Here is a 12,001-nt window from a genome sequence, read left to right on the forward strand (position 1 = left end):
AAGTTCGGAGGATGCTGCACTTCGCTGCACCTCGGAAGAATGGAGCGGAAACTGTTTTTGCGCTTGCTTTTTGCTTTGCTGTAGACACGAAGTCTCATCATTAGACATAGTGTTCATAGGAGTGGGAAAAAAAGCTAACAATGCTGTCACGGTACTCTGTTTAATGTTTTATACCACAACAAAGAAATTTGGCGTCCAATTGGCGTTCTTCAATTTCTTTTACCAGGCGGAAGGTAGAAATTCCGATTTCTTATTTGTAAATGAATGCACCATCAGAGCACCATCACAGCGAACGAAACCAATATGAAAAAAAGTGAAACATTGGCCACAGTCATGTGTGACCCAAGAGGCTGCAGTGTCACTTTCTAGCATCTGGAAAACAAAACAGTCTATGAGTAGCATGCTCGCCCACCTGGAATTCCCATGTCTCCCATGCTGCCCTTTAATCCCGGACCTCCAGGAGCACCAGGACCTCCGGGGAAGCCGGGCTCTCCCTTCAGACCTGCATATAGCAGAAACAGCGAGTTAGAAATGTAATTGCATTTTTACATTTATGTCTACACGGAGGAAAACCCATACCTGGTGGCCCGGGGCTTCCAGGGCGTCCATCTGTTCCTGGCAGTCCAGGGTCACCGGGGACACCGGAGATGCCTTTCTGCCCGGGCAAACCTGTTCCACCTGTACAACACACACAATTATACAGAGGAATTCAAAAAGTAATAATGAGCAATGCAATCAAAAGTAGCTGTAAGATTCAAGTTGACACCAAAAAGCAATGACTGAGACACAGTGCAAAAGTTTTCAGCTGTACCTGGTTGTCCTGGTGATCCTTTTTCGCCCTTTGTAGCTTGTGATGGATAGCTGACTCCCGGGGGTCCCTGGGTGCCGGGGTCGCCCCTCTCTCCTTTAGCACCGCCGGGACCTGGTGAGCCATCTCTACCTGGGAATCCTGGTTCACCTGTGGAGAAGAGTAGGAGAAAAATGTGTCCTTGAAATGCAATAAGGCCTTTTTTTCATTGAAAAGAAACTCAAAACTAGTGTTTACTGTTTCACAATGTAAAATAAAACTTAAAGGCAGATATTCTTTTTATAAAGAGTATTCTTTGAATGACACAAGTCTTTTATTTAGGGCTGGATGTATTTGTTGAGAGTGATGCGTGGAATGTGTGAATACCTTTAAATCCTGGTGCACCGGACCCTCCTGGGCCTCCAGGTCCTCCAGAGGGTCCTGGAGAACCAATGGGACCCATGTCACCTTTCGGACCTAAAAGCCAAACAGACAACAGCAAAGAGATGTTGAAGCAGAAAATAAACCAGAAAAAAAAGTTAAATCATAACTTACATTGAAAAATAAATCAAATCACACAATAATAACTGCTAGTTAACGTCTAATTTACACTTGTTAGCCTTCTTGGTAGGCAGCTAGAAAGCCCACTACTCTGGTTGGACATCTAGCAGGCTAACTAACTACAAAGAAGCTCAGCAAACAAAATACCCAGCTCGCCACCTCATAGTTGGATCCTGTATCTGTCACAATAATCTGTACACACCCAACCAGCTAGCAGGCCAGCTAGGTAACACGTCCGTTAGCCCGTAAGCTATCGAAGCACAAGTTGTAAAGAAGCTAGTTGACAGATGTATTTTTTATTTTTTTCTTAAATCAGCACCAGAATAACAAAATCCAAACAAAAAGAATGTAGACAATTTACAAAATGGCTGCCCTGTTAAGGCTCGGCTTGTGGACTGCAGCATAAAAAGCAAATCGAACAAAGAATTTTGGAAAAATAAAGGTTTTGGTAGAGAAGAAAGTTAATTAAATTAGAGATGCAGTGCAGAAACAACTCTCTCTCTCTATATATATATATATATATTTGTTGTATGTCTAAGTTAAAATGGCCAAGTTCTGGACATTATCACGGTAACTTTGTGAAGTTCAAGCACAAAATAAGGTCGGAGTGGTGATAGACTACAGAAGAGATTATGCCACGCTGGCATGTTTATTTCAGTTTGGCATGACCTGTTCCAATATTGCTGGAGTGTCTATCGCCTTTCTTTAGCCAGCACAAAAAGATCTGAGTCAGTGACCAATAAATATTGGAAAGATTTGCAAATATTCACATTAGTTCAAAAGCAAAGTTTTTTTCAACAAAGGTACGGAAACATGTCAGAAATTCACAACTTGGCCAGCTGCTAATAATTGAGATCTAAACTGACAAACTTATGCTTTAAAAACTTGAAAAAAATTCCGTATATTTCAATATATTTGTATTTGGATGATATTTCACCTGGCACTCCAGGCACTCCATCCCGTCCAGGACCTCCAGGACCTCCAGGGGATCCTACAGGTCCAGGGGAACCTGGGAAACCAGGACTTCCTCTGTCTCCTGGTGGACCTGGGATATCTAGACCTGGAGGGCCGGGGTCTCCTTTTTCTCCATTTGCTCCAGTGAAACCTGTAAAGAAGATGACATCAAGACCTCACCGTCTGACTATTGAAACATTGGTCCACCCCCCCCCCCCCACACCCCACCCCTCCGCGTGGGCTTTGCTGTTCCCTTGGTGACGAAGTCACCACAAATGTAAACTGAAAATCTTTATGTTCTAGCGTCCAACGCGGGAAACAGACAAAAGAGGAAAATACAAGACAAAAATTCAAGCGTGCAAAATAAATACAATCTCGATCTGTTGCTCATTTTTCTAACTTTGTAAAATGTGATATGTGTCACGATTCAACGGCTTGCAGCTTGCACCGGTTTTGGTTACCATACCTTTCGCGCCTTGGCATCAGGGGGTCACAGGTAAGAGAGGGGTGTGTTTCAAATTGCAGAAGACGGATGAGATGAGAAGAACAAAGTTTAATGCATTTGATGCATTAATACAGCTGTATGTTACTGGTCTTTTCGAACACCAAAGCTCTTAAAGCAAAAAAAGCCTCATCAGCGTGACAGGAACACTGACTCTGTCAAGAAATCAAGCAACTGAGTGCGTGGCTTTTGTGTCCATTTCGTAAAGTTGTGGGATAAGGTGAAACATGCCGATGCAAATACTGGTGCGCTGGCAACTGTGTGGGGTTAGTTCGCAGTTGGTGGCCGTCTGAGGAAACTGCCCAGAGTGATGTTAAAGTGGTCACGGACGAGTGAAGGGCTCCTGTGATACCGGAGCTGCGTGGCCAGAGATATGAGACAAGACGCCGCACTCCAGTGAAAGCAGGGACAAGGTGAAAAATCTGAGGAGAAAACTCCCTAAACAAAAGGTACGGCTGCCATCAAAAAGTGTGGTAATCGCACAAAAAATCCTCCTCAATCTGCACACAAACACACGAAGACCAGTGCACATCAAAAAGAGCGACTTGTGCTCGCAAATCAACCCAAAGGATGGAAACAACAAATCTGTCTCATGCTTGGGTGCCTTGAGGTGCTCTTGTGGAAAATGCAATGTTACAGGGTGGCTTGAACCCCATCATCACCATCCCATTCACCTTTACAAGCTCAGAAGTGGTGGTCATGCAGAACACGTCCAAACCCCATTCACAGAAAAGTTCGGGAAGATTAACGCTGGCAATTTACCGTCCTGACCAAAATGGACCAAATTCCAGCGTACTCCTCGACATCATTGTCAGAAACGCTGGCTTTTTCACCTTTTGCTTATGCAAGTGCAGATGTTCGCACTAAATGTTATCATGTATAAAACAGATGTCAGTTTTTTTTACCCTAACACACGTACTGGGTGCAGAATGACGCACGTCAAAACAGCCCAATCTGAAGGCTCACGCCTGAAAAACACATTATTTTCAATCATTCCAGCTACTTTTTTCAACAATAACCTTTTCTTTGGACTGGAATTTTTTTTATTTTTTTTTACTGCTTCCCAAACTTTTCTGGAAGTGAAGTTCGTATTTCATCACAGCTATAACATGAAAACATGCACAAATGCGACACGAAATCATGAATGCTCGTTTCGCATTTCCGGACTAAAGTACATTTTTTAGCTTTGTAACTGTACAGAAGAATAAAGTCAGTCCAACATTTTGTGTCTTACCTGGCGGTCCCATTGGGCCTGGAATTCCAGGAGGACCTGGTGGCCCCGAAGCGCCTCCAAAAGTAGGTCCAGGTGGTCCACGTGCTCCAGGTATACCAGGTTTACCAGGCTCACCTGGAAAAACAAGAGAAAGTGGCTGTTAGCTCAGAGTAGTGTCAGGTACTGTCGATGTGCAATAAAGACATACTTCCACGCATTCACACACAGACACGCTGATGTATTCTGAGGGACTACCTTTAAGTCCTGGAGTTCCATCAAATCCAGGTCGTCCTGATGAGCCAGGGCCGCCAGGGAAACCAGAATCTCCCTTTGGTCCAGGGAAACCTTTAGATCCAGGTATTCCTGGTAAACCTGAAGGACCAGGAAGTCCAAAGCCAGGCTCACCCTATCATACACATTCACACACACACACACACACACACACACACACACACAGGTGGGGCCAAAATGGTAAATTTCAGTCAGGCAGGAAGGGATTTAAAGTCCATCAGAGAATGTGAGGCATCTTGTAAAATGTATTGACCCATAGCAAAAGCAAAAGGCTGCATTTATCAGTAGATTTTTATTGCTCATTCATCTTTCTGACTATAATAAACTATTTTGTCTCTTTATGTCAAGCCATACTAGATGTACCCACCTTGAATCCAGGAGCCCCTGGCTGTCCAGGGCGCCCATCTACTCCTGGTCTACCTGGTTCTGCAGAAGATCCTGGTTGGCCAGGAATACCCGGGAATCCTGACAAAGTAGGCAGAGAGGGTGGATTAAAAAGGTAATTGGAACCCAAAAAGGAGGGGACCAGGAGACGTTAAGATGTACATTAGGAGGTATTGAGACTGCAGGAGGACAGGTGGAGATTAGAAGGTAGAGGTAGGATGAGGAAGATAATTACCTTTAACTCCTGGGGGACCTGGAAGTCCAATGCCTGGAAGTCCGGGATCACCCTTCATACCTGGTGACCCAGGGAAACCATTCTGTCCGGGCTGACCTGGGGAACCTGGTGAAAGGCAAAATCATGCCTTTTTATTGTAGTCATCCTAAACAGAAAAAGAAAAAAAACTCGACCGCACAAGTGTGACTGCAAACCTAGTTCACCGGGAATTCCCGGCCGGCCATCCTGTCCTCTGGGTCCTGGTAAACCTTTCTCTGCCACGGACAGACCCGGTTCACCTTTAGAACCTGCAAAATGAATACAACTTCACGATGCAATTCAAATAGTATCATCTTTTCCTTAGAAATAAAGTTGTCTGAACATACAATGGTATGCAAGTATAGGCGAACGTACAGTAAATGTTTCAATTTGAACGTTTTTCGTATCAGGACATAAAAAAAAAAGAGAATAACTGGTCTTATATGAACAAGAGCATAAAACTAAGCCAAAAGGCAGAAAGAGTGTAGAACTATGTATGCCCCATTATTCAGTGGCTTGTAAAGCCCCCTTTAGCAGGGATTAACTTGAATGAATTCATTTCCGCGACCCAAGCCCCTTTAAAATTGTTGCTTAGTTCATTGAGGTTTGCGGGAATGTGTTGATGCACAGCTCTCTTTGGGTCCCACCACAGCATTTCAGTCAGGTTGAGGTTTGGACTTTGACTGGACCTTCATTCTTTTCTTTTTCACACATTCTGTTGTAGATTTGCCGCTGTGTTGGGGATCATTGTCAAGTTGATGACCCAGTTTCAGCCGAGCTTTGGCTGTCCGACAGACGGCCTCACCTTTGACTCTAGAATCCTTTAGTATACAGAGGGGTTCATGGTGGACTCGATGACGGCAAGGTGCCCAGGTCCTGTGGCTGCAGAACAAGCCCAAATCATCACTCTTCCACCACCGTGCTTGACAGTTGGAATGAGGTGCTGATATGCTGTTTGGTTTTTGTCCAAATGTGTTGCTGTGCATTATGGACAAACATCTCCACTTTGGTCTGGTCTGTCAAAGGACCAACTTCCAAAACAACTGTAGTTTGTTCACATGTAACTTAGCGAACCTAAGCTAAGAGAGAAGAGGCTTCAGTTTCCCAGAGCATTGCATATTCTAACCTGCATTGACTGTTTTCAACTTGTGAGAAATCGTTCTCATTTAAGAATGATGGACTCAATACTGTTGAATCTCGAGTGATTGGCTGAAATAATTGCTTCTCTCAGAACATTGCTGATGTATTTCCTTCTTTGGCATTGTGCTTCGGGACCAAAAAACTGTTTTTTAAATTCTGATTTCGTTGTTCATCTGATGCTGGATTTACCCAATTCTGAGATCTGGTGAGACAGGGTGTACTTTCTTTTTCACAATATGAATACATTCTCTCAGACACTAAGATGTTTGGTTGAAAAAACAACAACAACAACAACAGTCAAGTCATAAGAAAAATGACAGGAAACCAGTAACGTTCAAATTGGAATCGGCACAGAATAACTCAAGTCATCTTCTCACCTTTTGAACCATTATCTCCAGTTCTTCCTGGACCACCCTGCACACCTTTCTGTCCTGATGGTCCTGGAGGTCCATAACCAGGGCCACCCGGTGCACCTCTGTCCCCAGGAATGCCAGGGACACCTGGCTCACCAGGGGGCCCTCGTTCTCCTTTTACCAGTAAGGATCCCTGCATCAAAGTCAAAAACTCATGAGTGATGAAATGAGACATGGATGGATGGATCCATATGGTCAGACCAAATGAAAGCCACTTACAGGAGTTCCCTTAGGACCAGGAGGTCCAGGCTGTCCATCACGGCCAGGTCGACCATCCAGACCAGGCAGACCAGGTGATCCGGGGAAGCCGGTGTCACCCTTGTCTCCTCTCAGACCATTGACTCTAAAGGCTTCACCTGGATCTCCCTTCTCCCCGTTGAAACCTGGAGGACCTTGAGGACCAGGGCGACCCTAGAATGGAAAACAATATTCAACCGGGCTTATTTGGCTATCAATTCAATATATACTTGTGTTCACAAACAGTTAACAGCTGACAAGTTTTACAGTTTCCTGTCCAAGTTTCCTATCCAGTTTTACATATCTTTGAGCTCCAAAGGCACATGCATTTTTGCTTCGAGTATAAATTGAGACTACTTTGATTGGCAAATGAATAATAAGCACAACAGCTTGGGGGACGTCCATTCCTCCTTTGGGTCGCTGGAAGGTTTTAACATTAAATGAGCTGCCTGCTTTCTCGTCCTTTCACGACATTTCCATTGCTATAAGGCCAGGTTTTGATGGGGCATTCCTAAACATTCCGTTTATCCATTCTCTGGCAGAAAGACTTTGTGTTCTTCAGCCAAATGCAGTGATATTTACCTTTGGAATTTGCTGTAAAACTTCAAGAGGATTCAATTCAATCCTGAACTACCCTGTTATTGCATTATTTTCAAATCATCTGGCTTACCATTAATGCTCAGTTAAAAAGCCTGCATCTCCGACGGTATGGGGATGCATTAGTGCCTTTGGAAGTGTCACCCTGCACATGTGGAAAGGCCCCATCAGTGCTGAAAGGTACAGACAGGTTTTCGAGCAACATATGCTCAAAATGTGTCTCTTACATGTCATACTAGACAAGCAGCATGGCTTTCTAATAGAAGAGTCTGGGTGCTGGACTGGCTTGCCTGCAGTCCAGACCTTCCACCAACATTGGGCTCCGTAAGACAAAGAAGACCGGCTAGATTCCCGCATCAAACAAGGACCAGACAACATTCCTCTCCCAAAGGTTCAACAACTGGTCTCCTCAGTTCCCAAATTTTTACAGGCTGTTGTTAAAAGAAAAGGGGATGCTACACAGTGGGAAACATGGCCACTTTTTCTTCAGAGCTGTTGCTGCCATCAAGACGCAATTGATGGCATTGTGTTTTATTTCACAGCAGCACATTTTGTAGAATAAAGTCATCTACATCCTCTATTAGATTATGGGATTAAGAAGGTAATGCTGTCACCACATGGTTGAAACATTTTTCTTTTCTTTCAGTAATAACCCTCTGTTTATTAGACGTTTCGGATTAAGTCGCTCATGATGCTACAACAAAAGATATTTAGATAGAAAGACACTCTAAGAGACATATTTTCAACTTGTTAAAGGATGTTTGACAAAAGCATTGTATGTATTTGATTTTGATCACTGGTGCTGTTTTTTTCTTGTTTTATTGGTCACTTATTTCTAAAAAAAGAGTTTACGCCGTTGATAAACAATCTATCTGTGGACTGATGGAAACTCTTTAGGGTTTGATGATCGCCAACAAGCCCCGTCTGAGGTCCTCATAGCGCCTCAACAAACATGCGTGGTCAAAACTAGCCCTCAGATGTATACTACTGAGACATGTAATACAGAATATATCATCTTCCTCAACACATAACAGGTATGCTAGCGTTATCTCGAAGAGTGCAAAAACTCTCTGGCACCACTGTGGGGGATTAGACAAATGAAAACTACTCACAGGAAGGCCAGAATTGCCAGGTGAGCCTGGGGTCCCTCTGTCTCCCTTAAAACCTTGGGGGCCGGGAGAGCCTGATGGAAAACACATAAAGGTATGAAGACACACATCTTTTCGAAAGACACAACAATTTTTTCTGCTGATTTTTACCTTAACAGCTGTAACATAGATAGCCACCTTTAATGTGGGTGACCTGGTTTCAAATCCCCTACATGAAAGGTACTACCTCCAGTAGGGGTACCTCCTTAGGCAAGACCCCCTTACCCTAACCGTCTACCAGTGTAAGTCGCTTTGGACTTACGTCTGCCAAATGCATAAACATAGACGTATCGGTGGGGAAACTACCACAACTGTAAAATGTTAATAAAAACAGATTGTAATCATTTGCTAAGTCAACACCATTGCAATATCAAAAGATGAAAGTAAAACATTTAGTTGAAATATGACCCCATCTTGAGTTTAAAGGCAGCATCACGTCGCAAAAGAGTTGGGACAAAGTGCAACAAAGTGTGCAACTAATGACGTCACCTCGCCACAGAACGGTAACAGGATTTGGCATTAAAAGAGCACCTTAGAGGGGCAGAGTCTCTCCGAACTAAAGACGGCCTGAGGTCCAGTAGTCTGGCAAAAAACTGTGTCTATAAATTGTGGTGCAATTTCGGAATAATCTTCCTCAACGTCAAATTTGAAAGTCTGTGAATATGCCGTCATCTACAGCACGAAATATCATCGAGAGATTAAAAGAGTATGATTAGATGCCCATGATCCTGTCCTCAGGCAGCACTGCACACGTGTCGGCCATCAACTTCTAAATGAGTTCACATCTATCGTGAAATAGTTCAAATGTCTTTCGACGCTGGATATGTTTCCCATCTTACACTGAACATAATATTGCTTTAAGTGGTTTATCTACATGTTACACAACTTTTGGATTTGACATTGCGCAAATCCTATGTAGGAGAAACAAGTAGAGAGCGGAAGATTTAAACTGCTGCACTATTATATGCAAAAAGCCTGTGTAACATGTAAAAACCCCATCTTCACATTGCATGTAACCATCACCTACAATCTTCAGATGCTCTAATGGTACAGATCTGTATGTTTTTTGGTTGGTGGGATCCTAACAGCTGCATCAGAAGCAGTCAGAGGCATACAAATTGGTGACTGTAAAAGCTGAGAGTTGTGATATTAAAGTTGATGAATGTTACCGGGAATTCCAGGCTGTCCTGGAGGTCCACTTCTTCCGGGGACAGAATTGGGTCTTCCAAAGCAGTTCACGCAGGTGTCTCCCTTCTCACCTGAAAGATCATTGGATCATTGGCATCAGTGTGTTCAGTGCAGTGCGGCACATGCAGTGTTGACAATTAGTCTCATTTATTTTGCTAATTTTTATATACTGTAAAAAAAAAAAAAAAAAAAACAAACAACACAGCTCAGAGATTTTTGGACTTCCTTACCTTTTTGGCCCAGCTCTCCTGGGTAACCTCTATCACCCTGACGACCAGGAGTCCCGGGCTGTCCAGGGATGCAGTCCGATCTGTCGGTGGAAAGGCCTGGAGGTCCGGGGGGCCCTGGTGGACCAGGATTCCCTGGATTCCCTGGCCGTCCTGGGCCACCTGGTAAAGACAGTCCCTGAATGCCCGGTTCTCCCCTCTCACCTCTTTCTCCCGGGACCCCCGGAGGACCAGGGGGACCACCGAAACTGGAGCCTGATCTTCCTGGTTCTCCTGGAGGACCTGTAAAACCTGAGGAAGACAAGAGGGAATAGCTCCCAATCAAAAACTGATGCGAAAGCTTATCGGTCCTTCCCAAGTCACAAAAATAATGTGCTGAGGTTTAGCTGACCATGATCCTGCCTTCTTTACCTTGTGATTACCAACTCCGATCATTTTGGAGCAAACCTTAATGGTGCACTGAAGGCGATTTTTGTCCTTCATGGATGAACCGTTAAACCAACAGGGAGACGACAAAGTTCAAGGACTTTTAATGAATGAAAAATAGAAAGTCACCTAAACTTCTCTTTTTTTTTTACTGACACTGAAAGAGTTCGGCTTCCTCATCGGAAACACTCTGACGTCATTGTTCGACGACAGAGCTCGAGCTTACAGTCAGAAAATAGAAAAAAACGTTTAGAAGCTGGTCTGGGTTGTTGAAATAAGAGGAAAGCAGAACATTAGACATCATTTTATTTAAAGTAGAGGGAGAGTCAGAAAATAAACGTCTTGCATGTGATCTTTGCATCCTCAACACCTTCAGCGGACATATTGTTCAGATCTATGCATGCTTAGCTAGTGTAACCCACATAAGTTACACTGGGTTATTGAATGTAGTTGTAGCGTTCGCCCCCTGTCCACTAGAGGGCGCTATGCTGTGTGTGAACGAGTGCATTGCACATAGAGGAAGACTCCACAACTGCATTTTTGCTCTTGAAGCTGATAGAGAAATCGCGAGTGAAAGAAAGATTAACATTTATCAACGTTTTGACAATCATCCGTTTATTTTCGAACTAATCCTTTGTTTATCTTACTCAAGAAGAGGTTATCGTTTAAATTACTACTCCTGAAGACGTTTTGGGGTTTTAATCTGTTATAAATTGGCTTTATTCTTAGACTTTATGTATTCATATTCTGTAGTTCTCTAGATAATCTATGTTCCTAGTTTGTACGTTACACTCTGCTCATACAACGCAAATGTATGTCCAACACTTTAAGATGACGTAGCGGGATAAAATAACTGGGTCAGATAAAGCGGCTCTTAGGACAGATATGTCTGGTACAGTAGATGCACGCCTGAAACAACACTCACACACACACACACACACACATCGTTTATCACATCCAAAGAACATGACAAAGACGGTGGATGGCCTGCTCACATCATGAGTAAATATTCAATGATGCGTCATCAAATGTAGGTACAACCTCTTAGATAAAGGTGAACATAAATATGAAATGTTTCCAGATCTCGGGACTTGGTCAGACGGATTTCATGCGAGAACTCTGTCTCTCCGAGTCCAGCGCTGATACTTGACCTGTGACCTCCAATAAATACTTTGTTTAACTTAAGACTGCTCCAACTGGTTCTTGGGCTTCCAATATAAAGAATCGGATCTAACAAATCCTTGAATCTCCGGTGAGTGTCTGTTTCTGCTATGCAAGCTAGTGTATTAGGCACTGGTTAGCTTCCTTTTACTCTGAGGTAAAACGAACTATTTTGATGGTCTAATTTTGTACTTTATGTTATGTGTGATATACTTAGAGCTAAAAAACCAGTCGGAGATATATTGAAGCCGAATGTTATTGTTCTAAAACCGCCGTGTTAATTTAGAACGGCGCTTTCTTTTCTGATCACGTGCACCCTGCGTGATGCATGCATGCCGCGGCGCGAATGCAAGCGCGTGCAGACAATTATGTTTCAGCTACGAGGTTACTCTATTGGGCTAATGTTTTCAGGCTTCAAGCCATTGTAATGACGTTTTGAATGTAATGTGATGTGGTATACACAAAGTAAGCCGCTAATGGCTTACTGTTGATATGGTAATTGCTTAACTGTGAATGTAA

At 43.4% G+C, this 12,001-nt stretch overlaps 1 protein-coding gene across 1 annotated transcript in view; it reads right to left on the reverse strand.

Moving 5' to 3' along the window:
* The window catches only part of col4a5 (collagen, type IV, alpha 5 (Alport syndrome)), a 66,250-nt gene that overhangs the window by 14,719 nt on the left and 39,530 nt on the right, over window positions 1-12,001 (reverse strand). Inside the window, exons 20-34 of the mRNA XM_075451662.1 lie at window positions 9,899-10,186; window positions 9,650-9,739; window positions 8,445-8,515; window positions 6,718-6,909; window positions 6,463-6,631; window positions 5,122-5,214; window positions 4,928-5,032; window positions 4,676-4,773; window positions 4,273-4,423; window positions 4,039-4,152; window positions 2,286-2,453; window positions 1,175-1,264; window positions 812-958; window positions 580-678; window positions 413-502 (exon numbers count right to left, since the gene is read on the reverse strand). Coding sequence (XP_075307777.1) covers window positions 413-502; window positions 580-678; window positions 812-958; window positions 1,175-1,264; window positions 2,286-2,453; window positions 4,039-4,152; window positions 4,273-4,423; window positions 4,676-4,773; window positions 4,928-5,032; window positions 5,122-5,214; window positions 6,463-6,631; window positions 6,718-6,909; window positions 8,445-8,515; window positions 9,650-9,739; window positions 9,899-10,186 — 1,965 coding nt within the window. The remainder of the gene's footprint in view (window positions 1-412; window positions 503-579; window positions 679-811; window positions 959-1,174; window positions 1,265-2,285; window positions 2,454-4,038; window positions 4,153-4,272; window positions 4,424-4,675; window positions 4,774-4,927; window positions 5,033-5,121; window positions 5,215-6,462; window positions 6,632-6,717; window positions 6,910-8,444; window positions 8,516-9,649; window positions 9,740-9,898; window positions 10,187-12,001) is intronic.

Source organism: Odontesthes bonariensis, chromosome 19 (genome assembly GCF_027942865.1).
Source record: "Odontesthes bonariensis isolate fOdoBon6 chromosome 19, fOdoBon6.hap1, whole genome shotgun sequence".
Classification (NCBI taxonomy): Eukaryota; Metazoa; Chordata; class Actinopteri; order Atheriniformes; family Atherinopsidae; genus Odontesthes; species Odontesthes bonariensis.